The sequence below is a fragment of the Scyliorhinus torazame genome, chromosome 14 (assembly GCF_047496885.1).
Source record: "Scyliorhinus torazame isolate Kashiwa2021f chromosome 14, sScyTor2.1, whole genome shotgun sequence".
In the NCBI taxonomy this organism is placed as follows: Eukaryota; Metazoa; Chordata; class Chondrichthyes; order Carcharhiniformes; family Scyliorhinidae; genus Scyliorhinus; species Scyliorhinus torazame.
The window spans coordinates 124,065,295-124,090,829 of NC_092720.1; the positions used below are offsets into that span (position 1 = coordinate 124,065,295).

Here is a 25,535-nt window from a genome sequence, read left to right on the forward strand (position 1 = left end):
GTCCCCTCTGGCTCCACCCCCCGTCCCCTCTGGCTCCACCCCCCGTCCCCTCTGGCTCCACCCCCCGTCCCCTCTGGCTCCACCCCCCCATCCCCTCTGGCTCCACCCCCCCGTCCCCTCTGGCTCCACCCCCCGTCCCCTCTGGCTCCACCCCCCGTCCCCTCTGGCTCCACCCCCCGTCCCCTCTGGCTCCACCCCCCGTCCCCTCTGGCTGCACCCCCCGTCCCCTCTGGCTGCACCTCCCTGTCCCTCTGGCTGCACCCCCCCCGTCCCCTCTGGCTCCACCCCCCACCCTTCTCTGCCTCCCCCCCTCCCCGCCACTTCTCTGCCACCTCCCCACCACGTCTCTGCCCCCCCACCCCTTCTCTGCCCCTTCTCTGCCCCCCCGCCCCATCTCTGCCCCCCGTCCCCTCTGGCTCCACCCCCCACCCTTCTCTGCCTCCCCCCTCCCCGCCACTTCTCTGCCACCTCCCCACCACTTCTCTGCCCCCCCACCCCTTCTCTGCCCCTTCTCTGCCCCCCCGCCCCATCTCTGCCCCCCCGCCCCATCTCTGCCCCCCCGCCCCATCTCTGCCCCCCCGCCCCATCTCTGCCCCCCCCGCCCCATCTCTGCCCCCCCGCCCCATCTCTGCCCCCCCGCCCCATCTCTGCCCCCCCGCCCCATCTCTGCCCCCCCGCCCCATCTCTGCCCCCCCGCCCCATCTCTGCCCCCCCGCCCCATCTCTGCCCCCCCGCCCCATCTCTGCCCCCCCGCCCCATCTCTGCCCCCCCGCCCCATCTCTGCCCCCCCGCCCCATCTCTGCCCCCCCGCCCCATCTCTGCCCCTCCGCCCCATCTCTGCCCCCCCGCCCCTTCTCTGCCCCCCACCCCTTCTCTGCACCCCCGCCCCTTCTCTGCCCCCCGCCCCTTCTCTGCCCCCCGCCCCTTCTCTGCCCCCCGCCCCTTCTCTGCCCCCCGCCCCTTCTCTGCCCACCGCCCCTTCTCTGCCCCCCTCCCCTTCTCTGCCCCCCTGCCCCTTCTCTGCCCCCCCGCCCCTTCTCTGCCCCCCCGCCCCTTCTCTGCCCCCCCCGCCCCTTCTCTGCCCCCCCGCCCCTTCTCTGCCCCCCCGCCCCTTCTCTGCCCCCCCGCCCCTTCTCTGCCCCCCCGCCCCTTCTCTGCCCCCCGCCCCTTCTCTGCCCCCCCGCCCCTTCTCTGCCCCCCCGCCCCTTCTCTGCCCCCCCGCCCCTTCTCTGCCCCCGCCCCTTCTCTGCCCCCGCCCCTTCTCTGCCCCCGCCCCTTCTCTGCCCCCGCCCCTTCTCTGCCCCCGCCCCTTCTCTGCCCCGCCCCTTCTCTACCCCCCGCCCCTTCTCTGCCCCCCGCCCCTTCTCTGCCCCGCCCCTTCTCTGCCCCGCCCCTTCTCTGCCCCGCCCCTTCTCTGCCCCGCCCCTTCTCTGCCCCGCCCCTTCTCTGCCCCGCCCCTTCCCTGCCCCGCCCCTTCTCTGCCCCGCCCCTTCTCTGCCTCGCCCCTTCTCTGCCTCGCCCCTTCTCTGCCCCGCCCCTTCTCTGCCCCCCGCCCCTTCTCTGCCCCCCGCCCCTTCTCTGCCCCCGCCCCTTCTCTGCCCCCCGCCCCTTCTCTGCCCCCCGCCCCTTCTCTGCCCCCCGCCCCTTCTCTGCCCCCCGCCCCTTCTCTGCCCCCCGCCCCTTCTCTGCCCCCGCCCCTTCTCTGCCCCCTGCCCCTTCTCTGCCCCCCGCCCCTTCTCTGCCCCCCGCCCCTTCTCTGCCCCCGCCCCTTCTCTGCCCCCGCCCCTTCTCTGCCCCCGCCCCTTCTCTGCCCCCACCCCTTCTCTGCCCCGCCCCTTCTCTGCCCCCGCCCCTTCTCTGCCCCCGCCCCTTCTCTGCCCCCGCCCCTTCTCTGCCCCCGCCCCTTCTCTGCCCCCCCGCCCCTTCTCTGCCCCCCGCCCCTTCTCTGCCCCCCCGCCCCTTCTCTGCCCCCCGCCCCTTCTCTGCCCCCGGCCCCTTCTCTGCCCCCCGCCCCGTCTCTGCCCCCCCGCCCCTTCTCTGCCCCCCCCGCCCCTTCTCTACCCCCCGCCCCTTCTCTGCCCCCCCGCCCCTTCTCTGCCCCCCCGCCCCTTCTCTGCCCCCCCGCCCCTTCTCTGCCCCCCCGCCCCTTCTCTGCCCCCCCGCCCCTTCTCTGCCCCCCCGCCCCTTCTCTGCCCCCCCGCCCCTTCTCTGCCCCCCTGCCCCTTCTCTGCCCCCCCGCCCCTTCTCTGCCCCCCGCCCCTTCTCTGCCCCCCGCCCCTTCTCTGCCCCCCCGCCCCTTCTCTGCCCCCCCGCCCCTTCTCTGCCCCCCCGCCCCTTCTCTGCCCCCCGCCCCTTCTCTGCCCCCCCGCCCCTTCTCTGCCCCCCCGCCCCTTCTCTGCCCCCCCGCCCCTTCTCTGCCCCCCCGCCCCTTCTCTGCCCCCCCGCCCCTTCTCTGCCCCCCCGCCCCTTCTCTGCCCCCCCGCCCCTTCTCTGCCCCCCCGCCCCTTCTCTGCCCCCCCGCCCCTTCTCTGCCCCCCCGCCCCTTCTCTGCCCCCCCGCCCCTTCTCTGCCCCCCCGCCCCTTCTCTGCCCCCCCGCCCCTTCTCTGCCCCCCCGCCCCTTCTCTGCCCCCCCGCCCCTTCTCTGCCCCCCGCCCCTTCTCTGCCCCCCCGCCCCTTCTCTGCCCCCCCGCCCCTTCTCTGCCCCCCCGCCCCTTCTCTGCCCCCCCGCCCCTTCTCTGCCCCCCCGCCCCTTCTCTGCCCCCCCGCCCCTTCTCTGCCCCCCCGCCCCTTCTCTGCCCCCCCGCCCCTTCTCTGCCCCCCCGCCCCTTCTCTGCCCCCCCGCCCCTTCTCTGCCCCCCCGCCCCTTCTCTGCCCCCCCGCCCCTTCTCTGCCCCCCCGCCCCTTCTCTTCCCCACTGCCCCCTCAGTCCCAACCTTTCTACCACCACGCTCTGCCATGCCCCATCTTCCCCAATCCCTGCCTCCTCTGTCCCGCCGCTTCTGCCCCGATCCCCTGTCCTCACCCTCTGCCCCCACATTCTTCCCCCCTCATTCGCCCCCTCTGCCCTACTTCCTGTCCTCACCTCCTGGTCCCAACTCCTGCCTCGCTGTAGCTATCCCATCTGGGTCCACCCCCCTGCCCCCTCGCACTCCACCCCACCCACTACCTCGCACTCCACCCCCGCCCCCTCGTGCTTCACCCCCGCCCCCTCGTGCTCCACCCCCCACCCCCTCACGCTCCACCCTCATCCTCTCTCGCTCTACTCCCCCAATCCCTCGTGCTCCAACCCACCCCCTTGAGCTCCATCCCATCCCCTCACGCTCGTCCTCCATCCCCTCGCTCACTGCCCCCTCACTCTCCGCCCCCTGCCCCCGCGTGCTGCACCACCGCCCCCTCGGGCTCCACCTACACCCTCTCAGGCTCCACCCACTCCTCGTGCGCCAACCCCCAACCCTTCGCAGGCCACCCCTCTGCCCCCTGGGCCGCCATCGCTCCGCCTTTCTGGGTGCCTCAACACCCTCCCCTTCGAGCTCCACCCACATGGGCTCTAAACTCTGCCCCCTTGTGCCCCAGGCCCCACCCCCATCGTGCCCCAGGCACCAGCCTCTCATCCCCTCAGCCCACCCCCCTCGTTGGGGCCCACCCCGCCCGAGACCCCCCATCGCCCATTATGCCCCAGTCCCTGCTCCTTTGCGCTCTGACCTCTGCCATTCTAGCTTCGCCACCCCGTCCCATTTGCTCAGATCTCCGCCCCATCTAGCTCGGACAACGGCCCCATCTAGCTCGGACCCCCGCCCCATCTAGCTCGGACCACGGCCCCAACTAGCTCGGACCACGGCCCCATCTAGCTCGGACCACGGCCCCATCTAGCTCGGACCACGGCCCCATCTAGCTCGGACCACGGCCCCATCTAGCTCGGACCACGGCCCCATCTAGCTCGGACCACGGCCCCATCTAGCTCGGACCACGGCCCCATCTAGCTCGGACCACGGCCCCATCTAGCTCGGACCACGGCCCCATCTAGCTCGGACCACGGCCCCATCTAGCTCGGACCACGGCCCCATCTAGCTCGGACCACGGCCCCATCTAGCTCGGACCACGGCCCCATCTAGCTCGGACCACGGCCCCATCTAGCTCGGACCACGGCCCCATCTAGCTCGGACCACGGCCCCATCTAGCTCGGACCACGGCCCCATCTAGCTCAGACTCCCACTTCCTCTTGCTTGGATCCCGCCCCGTCTGGCTCCCCCACCCCATCCCCTCTGTGTCCAGCCCCTGCCCCCTCTGGCTCTCCGGCCCACATCCCCTCTGGCTCTGGCCCCCGCCCCCTCTGGCTCTGGCCCCCGCCCCCTCTGGCTCCGGCCTCCGCCCCCCCCAGGGTCCAGCCCCCGCTGAACTCTCGTCCCACCCTGCTCTCCCCAACCCCTCCCCCCCTTCTGCAAGTTGGAGACCCTGCCTTCCTCCAATTTATTTACTTTAATTCTCTGAGAGACTAGGAATCTATCTCAGCCTTGAGTATATACAATGATGGAGCATCCCCAACCCGCTGTGGTAGAGAATTACAACCATTTGAGTGAAGAAATTTCTCCTCGTCTGTCATCGATAATTGACCCCTGCTCTGAGACTGTCCCGAGGTTCCAGATTCCCCTGACAGGGGAAACATCTTTTGTGTTTATCCTGTCTACTTTGGCGCCTTGCATGTTACCATGAAATCACCTCTCATTATTCTGAACGCCACAGAAAATAGCCCCAATTTACTCAATCTCTCACCCCAGGGACCAAACCAGTGTACTGGCTACATTGCAAACATATCCTTGCTTAAATCTGGAAACCAAAACAGTACAGTATTCCAGGTATGGTCTCGGCCCTGTACCCCTTCCTGTGGGAAGATTGATTTATCCTTGTACTCCAATTCCCTTGCAATAATGGCCAGACTGTCACTTGCCTTCCTGTTGCTTGCTGTACCTGCGTGCTACATTTGTGGTCCCCCCCCCCCCCCCCCCCCCAAACCCCCCCACACACACAGCTTGCATTTCCACATCGAGTTGTATTTGGAGAATACTTAGATACAAATGCTCTTGGTCTTTTTGCATTACTGTAGATTGTAAATAGTTGAGGTCCCAGCACTGACCTTGTGACTCTCCAGATAATAATAATCTTTATTGTCACAAGTAGGCTTACATTAACACTGCAATGAAGTTACTGTGAAAAGCTCCTAGTCGTCACATTCCGGCGCCTGTTTAGGTACACAGAGGGAAAATTCAGAATGTCCAAATTACCTAACAGCACATTATTCCGGACTTCTGGGAGGAAACCTATGCAGACACAGGGAGAACGTGCAGACTCCACATAGACAGTGACCTAAACCAGGAAACGAACCTGGGACCCTGGAGCTGTGAAACAACAGTGCTTCCCACTGTGCTACCGTGCTGCCTGCTATAGGCTGGTAACTTGAAAATGCAGCATTTCAATAAAAATGTGTTGCCCTTCCCCCATTGCCCTTGAGAAGGTGGTGGTGAGCTGCCTTCTTGAACCGCAGCAGTCCCTGAGGTGCAGCTTCACCCACTATGCTATTAGGGTGGGAGTTACAGGATTTTGACCCAGCAATAGTAGTCGCTTGGAGGGGAACTTCCAAGTCCTGGTGTTTCCAGGTCTCTGTTGCCCTTGTCCTTCTAGAAGGTAGTGGTGGTTGGTTTGGAAGATGTTGCCTAAAAAGCCTTGGTGAGTTACTGCAGTCCATCTTGTAGGTGGTACACACCATTGCCACTGTGCGTCAGTGGTGGAGGGTTTGAATGTTTGTGGAAGCGATGCCAGTCAAGCTGCCTGCTTTGTCCTGGATGGAGTTGAGCTTCTTGAGAGTTGTTGGAGCTGCACTCATCCAGCCAAGTGCAGAGTGTTACATGACACTCCTGACTGTGCTTTGTAGATGGTGGACAGGTTTTGGGGCGGTCAGGAGGTAAGTTACTCGCTGCAGGATTCCTAACCTCTGACCTGTTCTTGTAGCCAGAGTGTTTATATAGTTAGTCCAGTTTAGTTTATGGTCAATGATAATCCCAGGATGTTGATAGTGGGGGATTCAGTGATGGTAATGCCATGTTAAGGGCTGATGGTTTGATTCTCTCTTATTGGTGATGGTCATTGCCTAGCACAACACTTCTGTGTCACGAATGTTACTTGCCGCTTGTCAACCAATGCCTGGGTGTTGTCCAGGTCTTGCTGCATTTGCACGTGGACTACTTCAGTGTCTGAGGGGGTCACCAATGTGCAATCATCAGATAACATCCCCACATCTGACCTTGTGTTGGAAGGGAGTCATTGATGAAGCAGCTGAAGATGGTTGAGCCTAGGACACTACCTTTAGGAAGTCCCAGGACTGAGATGACTGACCTCCAACAACCACAACCATCTTCCTTTGTGCGAGGTACAACTCCAACCAGTGGAGAATCCAACCAATGGAGAGTTTTGAGCTCGGCCCTGTACTCCTTCCTGTGGGAAGATTTACTCCAATTGTACTCCCTTGCAACAATGGCTAGAATGTCACTTGCCTTCCTAATGATGCCATACTCGACCAAATACTGCCTTGATATCCCTCTCACCTCATCTCTAAAGTTCAGCTCATTTGTCCATGTTTGAACCAAGGTTGTATTGAGGACAGGAGCTGGGTAACCTGCTGGAACCTAAACTGAATGTTAGTGAGCAGGTTATTGCTGAGTAAGTGCTGCTTGATGGCAAGCTGGTCACTTTACTGATGATGGAGAGTAGACTGATAGGGTGGTAATTGGCTGGGTTGGATTTGTTCTGCTTTTCGTGTAGAGAACATATTTGGGCAATTTCCACATTGCCGCGTAGATGTCAGTGTTGGAACAGCTTGGTTATGGGAACCTGAAAGAAATGGAGCACAAGTCTTCAGTACTATTGCCGGAATATTGTCAGGGCCATAGCCTTTGCAGTGTCCAGTGCCTTCAGCTGTTTCTTGATATCACGTGGGGTGAGTCGAATTGGCTGAAGATGAACATCTGTGATGCTGTGAACCTCTGGAGGAGACCGAGATGGATCATCCACCTGGCATATCTGGCTGAAGATTATCGTGAATACTTCAACCTTGTCTTTTGCAATGTTTGGACTCCTCCATCATTGATGATGGGGATATTTGTGGAGGCTCCACCTCCAGTGAGTTGTTTAAATATCCACCACGATTCACGGCTGGCTGTGGCAGGCCTGCAGAGCTTAGATCTGAACCGTTGGTTATGGGATCACTTAGCTCTGTCACTTGCTGCTTATGCTGTTTGGCACACAAAGTAGCCCTGTGTTGTAGCTTCACCAGATTGACACCTCATTTTTCGGTATGCCTGGTGTTGCTCCCGGCATTCTCTCCTGCAATCTTCATTGAACCAGCGTTGATCCCCTGGCTTGATGGTAATGGTAGAGTGGAGGATATGCCAGGCCATGAGCTTACAGATTGTGGCTTTGTGGTTGTTACAGATTTGGATGAGTACAATTCTGCTTGATGGCCCACAGCGCCCCATGGGTGCCCAGTCTTGCATTGCTAGATTTGTTCGCAGTCTATCCGATTTAGCACGGTGGTGGAGCCACACACCATCTTGGAGGGTATTCTCAATGTGAACACGGGATTTGCTCTCCACAAGGGCTGTGCGGTGCTTACTCCTACCGATACTGTCATGGACAGAGGCACCTGCAGCAGGCAGCTCGGTGAGGATGAGGTCAGGTATGTTTTTCCCATTGTATGTGATAATCAGCCAGAGGTTTCCTTGCCCATGTTTGACCTGAAGCCATGAAACTTCATGGGGTTCTGACTCCCAGGGAAACACCCAACTGTATATCACTGTGCTGCCACCTCTGCAGGTGGTGGTGAAAATGGTGTCTCGGACTTGTCTGTAAGGTATGATTCTGTGAGAGTGACTATTTCAGCTATTGCTTGACAAGTCTGTACGAAAGCTCTCCCAATTTTGGCGCAAACCCCCAGATATTAGTAAGGAGGACTTTGCCGGGTCCACAGGACTGGGTTTGCTGTTGTCGTTTCCAGGATCGATGCTGGGTGGTCCGGTTTGTTTACTTTTTATCAACTTTGTATAGGTTTCATACAACTGAGTGGCTTGCTAGGCCATTCCAGAGGGCATTAAAAAGTCAACCACATTGCTGTGGATCTAGTCACATGTGGGACAGACCAGGTCCTTCCCTAAAGGAAATGAACCAGTTGGACTTTTTAACGACAATGATCATCAATACACTTTTAATTCCAGATGTTTATTGGATTCAATTTCCAATGTCTGTGGCAGGATTTGAACCCAGATCCCCAGAGTATTATCCTGGGTCTTTGGATTACCAGTCCAGTGATAATACCACGATGCCACTGTCTTGCATTCTTCACTTCCTGTCTATTAATCAATTTTCTATCCATGCTAATACATTACCCCCAACTCCGTGAGCCCTTGTCTTATAATTTAACTTTTTGTGTGGCCCCTTATTAAATGCCTTTTAGAAATCCAAATATAATAATAATCTTTATTAGTGTCGCAAGTAGGCTTACATTAACACTGCAATGAAGTTACTGTGAAAATCCCCTAGTCGCCGCACTCCGGCGCCTGTTCGGGTACACGGAGGGAAAATTCAGATTGTCCAATTCACCGAACAAGCACGTCTTTCGGGGATTGTGGGAGTAAACCAGAGCACCCAGAGTAAACCCACGCATACATGGGGAGAACGTGCAGACTCCGCACAGAACATTCCCAAGCTGGGAATCGAACTCGGGCCTCTGGTGCTGTGAAGCAACAGTGCTAACCACTGTGCTACCATATAATAATTCTACTGGTTCCCCTTTATCTACCCTTCCAGTTACAACCTCAAAAAAACCCGAATAATTTTGTCAAACTCCATGTTGGCTTCTTCTAATCATTCTATGCTTTCCTAAGTACATTGTTACAACTTCTTCAATGATAGATTCCAGCACTTTTCTGACGACTTATGTCAGGCTAACTGGCCTGTACTTCCCTGTTTTTGCTGTCCCTCCTTTCCGCAATAGCGGTGTTACATTTGTTAACTTTATTATTTTCTGGGATCATACTAGAACCAAAGAAATTATGGAAGATCGTAGCCAGCACATACAATACCTCTGCAGCTACCTCGTAGAACATCAAATTCCTCCAGTGCAGAAGGAGGCCATTTGACCCATCGAATGCACCTGTCGTCGGACTACTTCCCCCACCCTTTCCCGTAACCTGCGTATCTTTGGACTTTAAGGGGCAATTTAGCATGGCCAATCTACCTTACGTGCACATATTTGGACTGTGAGAGGAAACTGGAGAAGCCGGAGTAAACCCATGCAGACACGGGGAGACTGCAAATTCCACACATGAAGTCACCCAAGGCAGGAATTGAACCCGGGTTCCTGTCGCCGTGTGGCAGCAGTGCTATCCATTGTGCCACGGTGCTGCCCCCTTTAGAACCCTCGGATGTAGGCCACCAGGTCCTGGGGATTTGTCAGATTTTTGTCCCTTAGATTTTGGCAATGCTCTTTCTCTGCTGATGCTAATTACCTTAATTTCCTCACTCGTTTTACCCCTTAGGCTATCCTCTGTTTCTAATATGTAACTTGTGTCTTCCGCTATAAAGTCAAACACAAATTGTTTAATGACTGCTAGTTCCACATTCACCCCTGATAATTTCTCTGGTCTCTGCTTCTAAGGGACCAACATTTACTTTAGCTACCCTCTTCCTTTTAACACGTTTGTAAATGCTCTTATACTGTTTTTACATCCTGGCTCATTTTCTCTCTTTCATTTTTTCCCCTTTTTATCAATTTGTTGGTGGCTATTTTGCTGATTTCTGAAACACTCCCAATCCTCCGACTTACTCTCCTAGTCTTTGCAACAATATAAACATTTTAATCTAACGCCATCCTTAACCTCATTAGTAAGTTATGGACGGATCTTTCTTGCTGAGTTTTGTTTTTTCAATGGAATGTATATTTGTTGAACGTTTTGAATTGTTTCTTTGTTTCCCACTGTTTATTTGCTGCCATACTTTCGGTCTGTTGACCCAATTAACCATAGCCAGTTCTCCCCTCATACATCATAATTGGCATTGTTTGACTTTGTTTGAAACTCTTTATTTCTGTCAATCAGCCAACCTTATCACTATGCTGCCACTATCTTTTTTTATTCGATGGGCTTTCCTGGCAAGCCTATTATATGGCACTTCCCCATCCTAGCCCCTATATTTTCACCACCTGCCACCCTGCACCCCTTCCACCATGAGATCTTTTATATCTTATCTCCGAGATGTCCCGTCCGAAAGAGGGCAACTTGGTCGATGCAACAATCCCTCGGTACTGCACTGCAGTGTCAGTCTCTGGGGTGTGACTTGAGCAGAGACAGACTTGTGACTCAGGTGAGAGTGCTAATACCAAGCAATAGCTCAACACCATGTCTACACTTCAAACATATTGCTGAAGATGTGAGAAGGTGCAATATAAATGCGAGGTGTTTCTTAAGGTTCGTGTTTTCCACTGCCCACATGGACACAGAAGCATTTAACAGACTCGCTTCGTTCTTGACTTTGAATCCCCATGGCAACACTGAGTGGTTCTCCAAACAACTCAAAACACAAAACTACACACAAATATAGGCAATTCCTGTGGCTCATGCTGTTTGCAGCTTTTATTTGCAATGAGGTAGTGATAGTTGGCTCTATCGTCAGTGGACACAAACATGGACCAATCCCTGGTTTAGTCAAATATGCATATATTTAATAAAGAAGGAACTTGCATTTATATAGTGCCTTTCACACCCTCGGGGCCTTCCACCATGCTTTACAGCCAATTAAGCGCTTTTAAATTTTAGTCACTGTCTTAATTGAGTAAAATGCAGTGGCAGATGGCTGAGGTCCAATAAACAGCAAAGAGATAAGGCTGGAGATTCTTGTTGGGTATCATGCATCCCCAGCTGAGCATCCTCTGCAAAAGGGGGAAAAGTCAGCAGGGCACAAATTCCTGATATAATTGGGATGCTAAAGCAGGTGGATATCTCCCTTTTGACCAAGAGAGCTTGTTTGCGGTTTTTTTTTTTGAGGGGCGGGTAAAATGGCTGGATTTGGAGAATGTGACTCCTACAATACTTAAGAATCTTGTAATCCCATTTCATAAAATTTGTCTTTTTGTGTCAGTAAAGTAGCATCTTTAATATGGCTCATCCTAGGTAATAGGACACAGATCCAAACAAAGCATTGCCATTGAAGCTCCCATCATGTGTGGTGAGCAGGATATGGAGTCGAGCAAGAAAATCATATGGGCATGTTATACTGTAGTAAATTACCTCATAACTGGAGAGATGAGTGGGACTCAGTTCAAATCTGGATCTCTAGAGTTAAACTTCCTGTTTGGTGAAAGAGATTAAGGGGACAAGAGATTTGTCTTTCTCTCTCTCAGTACGCATTCATGTAACATTTCACTTTTAAAGAGCTGTGGGTGTCTTATTTTATTGGGGGAGTTTGGAGAGTATGTATCTGATTCCATTTATGTAGACATGAGAGAGGCTCATTTTAAATATTTTAATCTGTCGGTATCTGCTGTGTGTTTTAGCAGCTTAATATCAGCAATAAACTGAGACTGCGTGCTGGCTAGGCGTAGCACTTTAGTTCTGGCAGCACCTCATCTCCAGTCCAGTGCTTGGTGCTGATGTGTATGCAGCTGTGCTTGGGTGTATTCATTATTCCAGTGCTGATGTACATTTAAGCAATGTTAACCTCTTCCTTGCAGGTTATTTCTCTACAAGGAACTCAAACGTGGGTTTAGAAAGGCACCAAAAAAAAATGAGCTTCGGAAAGTGGAGCCCGATGAAAAGGCTCTGAAGGACTTGGCCTCACGTGTGAATCAGACCAGCAAAAGTAGCCTGACCCCACTGCTGGATAAGCCTGTATTATCTAAGTCATCGTCACGCTCATTCAGAAACCTCGTCAAACCCTTCTTGTTTACTGTCGGGGTAAGTTAGCACCCAAGGTGAAGTTATAACCTCTTCTCTTGAAGACTCTGAGGACTGCTGAGGTAGTGTTCCTCAGGAGTTGGTTACCCTCTGATACCTTGCATGTGCGTCAATAGGCCGTCAGACGACTGAACATCTTGTCTTCTGGCATATTAATATTGTCATGGGAGTGTCCCTTTAAGAAATGTTTTTGTAGGGCAGCACGGTGGTGCAGTGGTTAGCACTGCTGTCTCACGGCGCTGAGGTCTCTGGTTCGATCCGGCTCTGGGTCACCGCCCGTGTGGAGTTTGCACATTCTCCCCGTGTTTGCGTGGGTTTCGCCCCCACAACCCAGGGGTAGGTGGATTGGCCACGCTAAATTGCCCCTTAATTGGAAAAAATGAATTGGGTACTCTAAAATAAAAAAGAAATGTTTTTGTCTTATCACATGGCTTCAGTCACATGTCATTGTGTGGGTAGAACTGGGCACTGGTTCTGTGGGTTTTACTTTTGTTTTGAGTTTGGACTGGTTTTGAACTGCACAGGTTGAAAGAATGTCTTTCTATCTTCATTTTAAAAGTTGTTTCCAGACTGCCGATAACTTAAAAGAGATAATTGCTTTCTGGAAGGAATTCAAACCTGTTTGGAAAGGGGAACAAGAGTATCAATAACAATTATACCAGTAAGAGTGACGTGTGCTGGGCCACGCCTTTGAAACGGGGTTTCTGGTTTTATTTGGGATTTTGTTATTGAATTGGAACAGTTAAGGGGGAATTCATTAAGGGTTATACATAGATTACTGTAGCTGTGTGGGGTCTTTATGATTGTAGTCCCTTTTAAGTCTTACTCTGTGTGTTTATACAAATGTTAACTAAATTTGTAGAATAAAGTTTGTTTTTTGATTAAAAGCGCCTAAGAATGTTCAATAACACCTGAAAGGCAGGCTCTTGTGCTCATCGTAACCAAAATCAATAAACAGTTGGTCAGGTGAACTCCCATGATATTTTCTAAACCCTGGCCCATAACAATATGAAATTACTGAACATTAATGAGGAGCAGACCTTTCCTCCCTCTAACCTGGGATGCTGAAATCAATTTTATGTAGGAACACATGTCAGCCATTGAATCTAGTGAAGCTGCCCCACAGTACTTTTGTCACGGCGGCTCCAAATTCCCCACATCCTGCCTCTTCAATGAAGTATTTTCCTTTTACACATCTCTGGATTCTGTGCCTGCAGCCACCTGGAATAGTGTATTTACCACTCCCTCAAAACTTTCCTGTGCAGAAGATGTTCCCAGATTTCCAACCAGTTTAGCTCAAATTCTAAGATGTCCTTTGTTCTGAAAGGATGAGCTGAACACTGTCTACCTTATCGACCTCCTTTATTCTGCGCACCACGATTAGATCACTCCTTAGCAACTCCTCCTCAGGGAATATGGCTTGTTTCTTCCATCGTAATTCAGTCCCTTTTAAATTAGATTGTATCCTAGGGAAATGGTGTGACCTTCCTCCAGAGCTGTATCTCCCTGGTCTAAAACTATTCCAAATGAATCTGCCCGTTGCTCCATGTAGCTGCAATGCTTCTTCCTTAATTCCATATTCTGTCACCATTGTAATGAAGCACAGGGCTGCGTTAGTCTGAGTGATGTTTCTACCTGTGAACATTGTTTTAATTTATACATGTAGATTCAAAATCCATTTGTTCACCTGGTGTTGCCGACCAGATGCCGGGCAGACAAGCCAGCACAGAGCTCTTCCCTCCTGGTTAACAGGGTCTAATGGCCCTTTGCTGACTCTGTTACACATTTTTCATTATATGTGTCTAATTGCCAATGAAAATATTCAGCCCACATTGTGAACTCCTTCATTCTGGGTGAAAGGTTGAAAGATCCTTTATGGGTGGTAGCCAACCATTTTCATTGTCCATTAGATGAAGGAGGCAGGGGATATGTAGACTTAGGGCGGTATTTACGCGTGTTTTTCGGTGGCGGATGTCGCCCGCCAGTGGGATTTACCCACCCCGCTGTTGTCAACGGGATTTCCCGGTGACTGCACACCTCCTGCCAGAAAACCCATACATCGGCATGGGACTTGAATCGGAATATCCCGCCGGTGTGAACAGCCGGTAGATCGTGCCCTTTTAGCTTATCTCCTGATACACCTTAGTGATGTCACATACAATCGCCTTCCAGCTGGTGCCTTACACTGAGCCTTTGTTTTTTTCACTTGTGTTACACTATTGGCCTGGACCCTTTGCTGGGTATCCTGTTCTGTGGACACTGGTCTATTTATCTTGCATTGTGTATTATGGGTCTTGCTCTTTTACCCAGTAGATTGTACGATTGACCTTGTCCTTTGACAGGACAGCAGTAAGATTGAACAAGGTGGGATAAAAGACTGGGCTAATCTAGCAATAATGCTATTTTTTAAATATATGTGCTATGTATTAAACTGAATAATCAACTGGACACTAAGCACTAACTCGCGTAGTTCACAGGATCCTCATTTGGGGTGGCAGCCATCTGGCAGTATGAGTCTCTCAAGTCCAGAGTTCAAAGTTACTTCAATGACCTCCAATTGGATTGGTTGGAAAAGCATCACCCGCCTAAAGCTGGTGACCTCAGAAAGCAGGTTTGTAACAGTTGCTACTTTGCCATCTATTTTTTTTTGTTTTATTTTTAAGCTTCTATTGAGATACGGGCTCCTGTTTGCTTCTCCGATTTAGTTTCCTGGGTGTGGACGGTCAGCCGACCCGAGGGAAGGCAGGTCGATGCTGCCACTTTCACAGGCCGAGGAGTGTGTCAATGCACGCTCACCCTCTCACTCAGTGATTAGTACTTGTGTGCAATGGATTGATGGTTGGCTTTCAAGTAACATTAAGGTGTCATTGGATCAGCACAATGCTAGCTTATTGAGTAGAGGCACATTGACCAGATCCAAATTAATTAAGGTGATGGGAGAAATGCTGTGATATCTTTGGGTGGACAGAGGAAAACTAATAACCTACTGTTAGCTTGATATCTGAGGAGCCGGTCTGGTCAGAGAGTTCAGCTCCCCAATGATTACAATAGTTCTAAGTGTGAGCTTTACCAGAAAGAAGCTCCTCAGGGCCCGAAAGAATGACTTAAGTATGGTTAGATAGGGGTGGAGAACTCGCCGACAGAACCAGGGAGAAACTCCCAGCCAAACCCGTCTGAAATGACACTTGATCCTAAGTTTCCCTATAGCTAAAGAGAAAACATTTGCTGAACAAATTTCCTAAAATTAATTGGCGAAGTAACAGTCATGGAAGATGGGAGAAAGGCAATGGATGTATTAGACATCACGGTAGCTCAGTGGTTAGTACAGTTGCTTCTCAGTTCCAGGGTCCCAGGTTTGATTCCCGGCTTGGGTCACTGTTTGTGCGGAGTCTGCACGTTCTCCACATGTGTGCGTGGGTTTTCTCCGGGTGCTCCGGTTTCCTCCCACAGTCCAAAGATGTGCAGGTTAGGTGGATTGGCCATGCTAAATTGCCCTTATTGTCTAATCAAAAGGTTAGGTGGGGTTACTGAGTTATGGGGATAGGATGGAGGTGTGGACTTGGTTAAGTGCTCTTTCCAAGGGCCGGTGCAGACTCAATGGGCGGAATGGCCTCCTTCTGCACTGTAAATTCTATGATTCTATGACATTGACAGCCAAATTTTCCATCCTGGAAATTTCCACCCAAGGTCGACTGACCTTTTGCTGCTCCGTCAAAATTTTCTGCAACGGTTCCCACAGTGGGACAGACCAGAAAATCCTGCCCTAAGTTTAGGAAACCCTTTTTCTCGATTTGACCATTTCTAAAATACTCTGCCCTAAGCTTTCCAGGCCCAGAGTGGATGACCTCTCATTTGCTGACATTGAAATCCGTTTGCCATAGTTTTGCCCATTCATTACCTTAATCTGTTGACGTCGCTTTGTAATGTTATGCTTCTGTCTGTGCTCTTACAATGTCACCACCATTCAAAGGTCTGCTCTCAGATATTTCAAAAACAACTGTTGTTGTGTTATAGGTGAACCAGTGGTGGAACAGCCTTACTGAGGGGCAGAGGACCATCACAGGTTTGTGTTAAATGGAATGGATGCTCATGGGAAAGCTGACAGAAAGTGATGAAGGATACTGAGGCGGTAGTTTTCAACCTCAGGACCACCGTCCACCCAGCCATCTCCCCCATGACGTTGAAACTTACCTCAAGGGTTTTGCTTGTTCCTTATGTGTCTTGAAAAAAGGACTATTTTGAGATTTTATTACATTTCCTTCAGATACCCAGCCATTCTTAATGATATCCCCTTAAGTCACAGATTTGCATGAGGAGTAATGATTTAATAATCTTTATTGTCACAAGTAGGCTTATATTAACACAAGAAAGTTACTGTGAAAAGCCCCTATTCGCCACATTCGGCGCCTGTTTGGGTACACAGAGGGATAATTCAGAACGTCCCAAATTATCTAACAGCACGTCTTTCGGCACTTGTGGGAGGAAATCAGAGCACCTGGAAGAAACCCACACAGACGCTGAGAACGCGCAGACTCCACACAGACAGTGACGCAAGCCGGGAATCAAACCTGGGGCCCTGGAGAAGTGAAGAAACAGTGCTATCCACTTTGCTACCCTGCTGCCGAGCGCCTTCAAATGCTTGAAAAGGGTGTTCCTAACTGAAAGTGCAGAAGTTAAAATTCTGCTGGCTTTTTTTTAAGTGATAGTGGTAAATGGTCCAATTTTATTTTCACTGCAACAGTCTGTTGCGCTGCTGTTACATTCCAATTGTAATGTTCGTCACTGCAGTATTGTGCTGTGGAAAATCAGCAAATTGTATAATTTTGCACCATGCCAGTGATACCACAGGGTGGTGCTGTGCCATTCAAAACTATCAGTCAGCCTTACATTCAAAATATTCTGTGTTGGTTTTAGTTTGGGTGACATTGGATCAGTCGGCCATTGCACATTTCACCCGATTTTACCTTCTGAAAGAAAATATCTACATACCCGTTAGTGTCTGATCTACATTGTCTGCCAGTGTCAGAATTACCCTCATTGAACCTTGCAGCTGTGATGCTTTCTGATGCGGTTCATATGTTGGAATGATGTAGAGTCATCGAATGGTTACTGCTCAAGACACCATTTGCCCTTCCTGCCTGTTCTCAGCACAGCTGATCCCACTTCCCCGCCTTTTCCCCGTAACCCTGCAATTGATAATGATAATCGCTTATTCTCACAGGTAGGCCTCAATGAAGTTACTGTGAAAAGCCCCTAGTTGCCACATACCGGTGCCTGTTTGGGGAGGCTGGTATGGGAATTCTTTTCTCTTCAGATAATTATCCAATCCCCTTTTGAAAACCATGATTGAATCAGTCTCCATTCTCATGCACTGACTTCCAGATTCTAAACACTTGCTTGTTCTTTCAGCAATCACCTTAAATTTTTATCCTCTAGTTCTCGGCCCTTCCACCATCAGAACAGTTTATCTACTTTTGTTTGATGTGATTTTGATTTTTTTTCTTTTTATTCGATCATGGAGTGTGGGTGGCGCTGGTTGGCATTTATTGCCCATCCCTAATTGCCCTGAATTAAGTGGCTTGCTAGGGCATTTCAAAGGCCACTTAAGACTCAACCACATTGTTGTGGATCTGAAGTCACATGTAGGCCAGACCGGGTAAGGATGGTAGATTTCCTTCCCTAAAGGACATCAGCGAACCAGATGGGTTTTTATGATAATCGACAGTGGGTTTCACAGTTATCATTAGACCTTAAATTCCAGATTTTTATTGAATTCAAATGTCAACATCTGCCATGGTGGGATTCGAGCCCGAGTCCCCAGTGCATTAACCTGGGTCACTGGATTACGGGTCAGTGACAATATCACTACGCCATTGCCTGATCTATCTACTTTTCAGCCTGGGGTTGCAAGAATCCAGTCAAGCTGCTGCTTTCACTCTGCTCATATTGAGTGCCCACAGCTCCCCTGCTGTCAGACTCTATCCTTCCTAATCTTCCCGGATCTTCTGATATGCCTCCCCATTCTTAACGCTGTGTTTCGACTCTGCTCATGAACATGGGCATTGGGCATGAACTTGGAACTGCCTCAGATCTACTCCCTGTTTCTGTTTGCCCCAGTAATGGGCCTCCTGCTCTCTTCCCAGACAATGGGCTGCTCTTTCCTTGGGTACCCTTCTCCTTTGGTTGTCTCGTTAGGCCTGACCATTCCTCAGCCCACCGATTTGTAAGAAAGTTGTTGATGCCGTTAATACCATGGTTTGTTCTGAACTGTGGATAACTTGAAGGTGTACCTGAGCAAGAGACCCTAGCTGTTCAAGTGAAGACAAGCATCCAGCAGAGGGCAGTAGAGCAGAGCTGCTGATTGGCTGTTGTGGGGGAAATTTGCATACTTCCGTTGTGCTCACCCTAACTTGAAGGTGTATCTGAGCAAGAGACCCTAGCTGTTCAAGTGAAGACAAGCATCCAGCAGAGGGCAGTAGAGCGGAGAAGCTGATTGGCTGTTGCGGGGGAAATTTACATCCGTTGTGCTCACCCTAACTTGAAGGTGTACCTGAGCAAGTGACCCTAGCTGTTCAAGTGAAGACAATCATCCAGCAGAGGGCAGTAGAGCGGAGATGCTGATTGGCTGTTGTGGGGAAATTTGCATATGTGCACTGTAGTCATCCTAACTTGAAGGTGTACCTGAGCAAGAGACTCTAGCTGTTCAAGTGAAGACAAGCATCCAGCAGAGGGCAGTAGAGCAGAGCTGCTGATTGGCTGTTGCGGGGGAAATTTGCATACTTCCATTGTGCTCACCCTAACTTGAAGGTGGTTTGTGGAGGAGCTGTTGTCAAGTGACACTTAAACCCGAAACACTTCTTCAGTGTTTCCCTCCCTACCCCCTCCTCTAACCAAAAAAAAACAACCTCTGTAAAGATCCAGAGGAAGGCTCGAGGACAGGTAGAAGTAGAAAGAAGTGAAGCCGTGACGTCACAGCCAGCAGGTAAGGGATTGGCTGGTGACTGGTAAGTAGTTTTTCTTTTATTTTCCCTCCGGTGTTATCGTGCGGGGCGCAGAGGTTGCTGAGAGTGCTTGCTGAGAAGGGGAGTGAATAACAGGTAAGCTCTTTTTCTTTTTTATCTAGAGGGGATGGCAAGGAAGGTAGCGCAATGTTCCTCCTGCAGAATGTTTGAGGTGAGGGACGCCATCAGTGTCCCTGCTGATTTCATCTGTGGGAAGTGCACCCATCTCCAGCTCCTCCGAAACCGCGTTAAGAGAACTGGAGCTGGATGAACTTCGGATCATGTTAAGAGGAAGAAGGGGGCCTATGTGAAGATGAGGTGTGAAGTTTCGGTTGGGGCGATGGATAGTTACAAGGTAGCGAGGAAGAATCTAAAGAGAGAGCTAAGACGAGCAAGGAGGGGACATGAGAAGTATTTGGCAGGAAGGATCAAGGAAAACCCAAAAGCTTTCTATAGGTATGTCAGGAATAAGCGAATGACTAGGGAAAGAGTAGGACCAGTCAAGGACAGGGATGGGAAATTGTGTGTGGAGTCTGACGAGATAGGCGAGATACTAAATTAATATTTTTCGTCAGTATTCACTCAGGAAAAAGATAATGTTGTGGAGGAGAATGCTGAGCCCCAGGCAAATAGAATAGATGGCATTGAGGTACGTAGGGAAGAGGTGTTGGCAATTCTGGACAGGCTGAAAATAGATAAGTCCCCGGGACCTGATGGGATTTATCCTAGGATTCTCTGGGAGGCCAGGGAAGAGATTGCTGGACCTTTGGCTTTGATTTTTATGTCATCATTGGCTACAGGAATAGTGCCAGAGGACTGGAGGACAGCAAATGTGGTCCCTTTGTTCAAAAAGGGGAGCAGAGACAACCCCGGCAACTATAGACCGGTGAGCCTCACGTCTGTAGTGGGTAAAGTCTTGGAGGGGATTATAAGAGACAAGATTTATAATCATCTAGATAGGAATAATATGATCAGGGATAGTCAGCATGGCTTTGTGAAGGGTAGGTCATGCCTCACAAACCTTATTGAGTTCTTTGAGAAGGTGACTGAACAGGTAGACGAGGGTAGAGCAGTTGATGTGGTGTATATGGATTTCAGCAAAGCGTTTGATAAGGTTCCCCACGGTAGGCTATTGCAAAAAATACGGAGGCTGGGGATTGAGGGTGATTTAGAGATGTGGATCAGAAATTGGCTAGCTGAAAGAAGACAGAGGGTGGTGGTTGATGGGAACTGTTCAGAATGGAGTACAGTCACAAGTGGAGTACCACAAGGATCTGTTCTGGGGCCGTTGCTATTTGTCATTTTTATCAATGACCTAGAGGAAGGCGCAGAAGGGTGGGTGAGTGAATTTGCAGACGATACTAAAGTCGGCGGTGTTGTCGATAGTGTGGAAGGATGTAGCAGGTTACAGAGGGATATAGATAAGCTGCAGAGCTGGGCTGAGAGGTGGCAAATGGAGTTTAATGTAGAGAAGTGTGAGGTGATTCACTTTGGAAGGAATAACAGGAATGCGGAATATTTGGCTCATGGTAAAGTTCTTGAAAGTGTGGATGAGCAGAGGATCTAGGTGTCCATGTACATAGATCCCTGAAAGTTGCCACCCAGGTTGATAGGGTTGTGAAGAAGGCCTATGGAGTGTTGGCCTTTATTGGTAGAGGGATTGAGTTCCGGAGTCGGGAGGTCATGTTGCAGCTGTACAGAACTCTGGTACGGCCGCATTTGGAGTATTGCGTACAGTTCTGGTCACCGCATTATAGGAAGGACGTGGAGGCTTTGGAGCGGGTGCAGAGGAGATTTACCAGGATGTTGCCTGGTATGGAGGGAAAATCTTATGAGGAAAGGCTGATGGACTTGAGGTTGTTTTCGTTGGAGAGAAGAAGGTTAAGAGGAGACTTAATAGAGGCATACAAAATGATCAGGGGGTTGGATAGGGTGGACAGTGAGAGCCTTCTCCCGCGGATGGATATGGCTGGCACGAGGGGACATAACTTTAAACTGAGGGGTAATAGATATAGGACAGAGGTCAGAGGTAGGTTCTTTACGCAAAGAGTAGTGAGGCCGTGGAATGCCCTACCTGCTACAGTAGTGAACTCGCCAACATTGAGGGCATTTAACAGTTTATTGGATAAACATATGGATGATAATGGCATAGTGTAGGTTAGATGGCTTTTGTTTCGGTGCAACATCGTGGGCCGAAGGGCCTGTACTGCGCTGTATTGTTCTATGTTCTATAGATAGAAGCTTCCGAAGAATAAAGATAGATGGGTGACGGTGAGAGGGGCTGGGAGGAAGCAGTCAGTACAGGGATCCCCTGTGGTCGTTCCCCTTAGTAACAAGTATACCACTTTGGATACTGTTGGGGGCGGACTTAACAGGGGTAAGCCATGGGGTACAGGTCTCTGGCACAGAGTCTGTCCCTGTTGCTCAGAAGGGAAGGTGGGAGAGGAGTAGAGCGTTAGTCATTGGAGACTCCATAGTTAGGGGGATAGATAGGAGATTCTGTGGGAACGAGAGAGACTCGCGGTTGGTGTGTTGCCTCTCAGGTGCCAGGGTGCGTGATGTCTCGGATCGTGTTTTCGGGATCCTTAAGGGGGAGGGGGAGCAGCCCCAAGTCGTGGTCCACATAGGTACCAACGACATAGGTAGGAAAAGGGATAGGGATGTAAGGCAGGAACTCAGGGATCTAGTATAGAAGCTTAGATCTAGGACAAACAGAGTTATTATCTCTGGGTTGTTACCCGTGCCATGTGATAGCGAGACAAGGAATAGGGAGAGAGAGGAGTTGAACATGTGGCTACAGGGATGGTGCAGGAGGGAGGGTTTCAGATTTCTGGATAATTGGGACTCATTCTGGGGTCGGTGGGACCTCTACAAACGGGAATGTCTATACCTGAACCAGAGGGGTACCAATATCCTGGGGGGGGGAATTTGCTAATGCTCTTCAGGAGGATTTAAAATAGTTCAGCAGGGGCTTGGGAACCTGAGTTGTAGCTGCAGTATACAGGAGGTTGAGAGTAATGAGGTCATGAGTAAGGTTTCAAAGTTGCAGGAGTGTATCGGCAGGCAGGAAGGTGGTTTAAAGTGTGTCTTCAATGCCAGGAGCATCTGGAATAAGGTGGGTGAACTTGCGGCATGGGTTGGTACCTGGGACTTCGATGTTGTGCCATTTCGAAGACATGGATAGAGCAGGGACAGGAATGGTTGTTGCAGGTGCCGGGGTTTAGATATTTCAGTAAGCTCAGGGAAGGTGGTAAAAGAGGGGGAGGGGTGGCATTGTTAGTCAAGGACAGTATTACGGTGGCAGAAAGGACGTTTGATGAGGACTCGTCTACTGAGGTAGTATGGGCTGAGGTTAGAAACAGGAAAGGAGAGGTCACCCTGTTAGGGGTTTTCTATAGGCCTCCGAAAAGTTCCAGAGATGTAGAGGAAAGGATTGCAAAGATGATTCTGGATAGGAGCGAAAGCAACCGGGTAGTTGTTATGGGGGACTTTAACTTTCCAAATATTGACTGGAAACGCTATAGTTTGAGTACTTTAAATGGGTTCGTTTTTGTCCAATGTGTGCAGGAGGGTTTCCTGACAGTATGTAGATAGGCCAACGAGAGGCGAGGCCATATTGGATTTGGTACTGGGTAATGAACCAGGACAGGTGTTAGATTTGGAGGTAGGTGAGCACTTTGGTGATAGTGACCACAATTCGATTACGTTTACTTCAGTGATGGAAAGGGATAGGTATATACCACATGGCAAGAGTTATATCTGGGGGAAAGGCAATTATGATGCGATGAGGCAAGACTTAGGATGCATCGGATGGTGAGGAAAACTGCAGGGGTTGGACACAATGGAAATGTGGAGCTTGTTCAAGGAACAGCTACTGCGTGTTCTTGATAAGTATGTACCTGTCAGGCAGGGAGGAAGTGGTCAAGCAAGGGAACCGTGGTTTACTAAAGCAGTCAAAACCCTTGTCAAGAGGAAGAAGGAGGTTTATGTAAAGATGAGACATGAAGGTTCAGTTAGGGCGCTCAAGAGTTACAAGTTAGCTAGGAAGGACCTAAAGAGAGAGCTAAGAAGAGCCAGGAGAGGACATGAGAAGTATTTGGCAGGTAGGATCAAGGATAACCCTAAAGCTTTCTATAGATATGTCAGGAATAAATGAATGACTAGGGTAAGAGTAGGGCCAGTCAAGGACAGTAGTGGGAAGTTGTGCTTGGAGTCCGAGGAGATAGGAGAGGTGCTAAATGAATATTTTTTGTCAGTATTCACACAGGAAAAAGACAATGTTGTCGAGGAGAATACTGAGATTCAGGCTACTAGACTAGAAGGGCTTGAGGTTCATAAGGAGGAGGTGTTAGCAATTCTGGAAAGTGTAAAAATAGATATGTCCCCTGGGCCAGATGGGATTTATCCTAGGATTCTCTGGGAAGCTAGGGAGGAGATTGCTGAGCCTTTGGCTTTGATCTAAAGACATCTTTGTCTACAGGAATAGTGCCAGAAGACTGGAGGACAGCAAATGTCCCTTTGTTCAAGAAGGGGAGTAGAGACAACCCAGGTAACTATAGATCAGAGAGCCTTACTTCTGTTGTGGGCAAAATCGTGGAAAGGTTTATATGAGATAGGATGTTTAATCATCTGGAAAGGAATAATTTGATTAGAGCTAGTCAACACGGTTTTGTGAAGGGTAGGTCGTGCCTTATTGAGTTCTTTGAGAAGGTGACCAAACAGGTGGATGAGGGTAAAGCAGTTGATGTGGTGTATATGGATTTCAGTAAAGCGTTTGATAAAGTTCCCCACGGTAGACTACTGCAGAAACTATGGAGGCATGGGATTCAGGGTGATTTAGCAGTTTGGATCAGAAATTGGCTAGCTGGAAGAAGACAAAGGGTGGTGGTTAATGGGAAATGTTCAGACTGGAGTCCAGTTACTCGTGGTGTACCACAAGGATCTGTTTTAAGGCTACTGCTGTTTGTCATTTTTATAAATGACCTGGAGGAGGGCGTAGAAGGATGGGTGAGTAAATTTGCAGGTGACACTAAAGTTGGTGGAGTTGTGGACAGTGCGGAAGGATGTTACAAGTTACAGAGGGACATAGATAAGCTGCAGCGCTGGGCTGAGAGGTGGCCAATGGAATTTAATGCAGAAAAGTGTGAGGTGATTCATTTTGGAAGGAATAACAGGAAGACAGTACTGGGCTAAGGTAAGATTCTTAGCAGTGTGAATGAGCAGAGAGATTTCGGTGTCCATGTACATAGATCCCTGAAAGTTGCCACCCAGGTTGAGAGGGTTGTTAAGGCGTACGGTATGTTAGCTTTTATTGGTCGAGGGATTGAGTTTCGGAGCCATGAGGTCATGTTGCAGCTGTACAAAACTCTGGTGTGGCCGCATTTGGAGTATTGCGTGCAATTCTGGTCGCCGCATTATAGGAACGATGTGGAAGCATTGGAAAGGGTGCAGAGGAGATTTATCAGAAAGTTGCCTGGTATGGAGGGAAGATTTTATGAGGAAAGGCTGAGGGACTTGAGACTGTTTTCGTTAGAGCGAAGAAGGTTAAGAGGTGACTTAATTTAGGCATACAAGATGATCAGAGGATTGGATAGGGTGGACAGTGAGAGCCTTTTTCCTCGGATGGTGATGTCTTGCACGAGGGGACATAGCTTTAAATTGAGGGGAGATAGATATAAGACAGATGTCAAAGGTAGGTTCTTTACTCAGAGAGTAGTAAGAGCGTAATGCCCTGACTGCAACAGTAGTGGACTCGCCAACATTAAGGGCATTCAAATGGTCATTGGATAGACATATGGACGATAAGGGAATAGTGTAGGTGGTCTTTAGAGTGGTTTCACAGGTCGGCGCAACATCGAGGGCCGAAGGGCCTGTACTGCGTTGTAATGTTCTATGCTCTCTAATCCATTCCTGGATTCTTTTTTTTGCTTCATTTTCTGTCAGTTTTCACTTATCTTCCCCTATTCTACTGAGTGCATTCCTCTTTAAATGGGCTGCAGTCCATCACCTTCTATTACCTGGTCTGAGTTCATTTACAGTATCTCAGCCTAGTGCAGCAACTTGCTAGGTAAATCAGCAGTCAACCCCAATCTCGCTTCACAACTGAATTTGCGGACTTTCGAGCAAGCGTAGAGGGATAATGATTCGTAATGGGAACCCTGGCTGATATTCCTCTCCACCCCCACCTCGCCCCCATGCCCCCTAGGTGGGCTGAGGCCAATTATAGCACTCACTTATACCACTTCAACTGAGACCAGATAACGCAATACTGACTACAGATGGCTGCTCTGAATCTTTTCTGCTCTCTGTGGCTCTGCTGCCTAACCCTCCATCTGGAATTCCTAGTAAATCCCTATTTTAAAGAAAAGGCTGTGTGCACAACCTGCAAGTTACTTCTGAAGTGGACCCACTGTTAAATTTGCACGTAACAGGACATAGCAAAAAGCATGTGATCAGTGAGCAGTTAAAACAGATAATTTTGGGGACACACCAGGTCCGATAGTATCTGTGTATAGAACAGACAAGATAATTTTTCAG

At 50.4% G+C, this 25,535-nt stretch overlaps 1 protein-coding gene across 1 annotated transcript in view; it reads left to right on the forward strand.

The window, feature by feature from the left end:
• parlb (presenilin associated, rhomboid-like b) overlaps positions 1 to 25,535 on the forward strand; it is a 63,991-nt gene that overhangs the window by 14,480 nt on the left and 23,976 nt on the right. Inside the window, exons 3-5 of the mRNA XM_072473219.1 lie at positions 11,775 to 11,997; positions 14,468 to 14,608; positions 16,012 to 16,060. Coding sequence (XP_072329320.1) covers positions 11,775 to 11,997; positions 14,468 to 14,608; positions 16,012 to 16,060 — 413 coding nt within the window. The remainder of the gene's footprint in view (positions 1 to 11,774; positions 11,998 to 14,467; positions 14,609 to 16,011; positions 16,061 to 25,535) is intronic.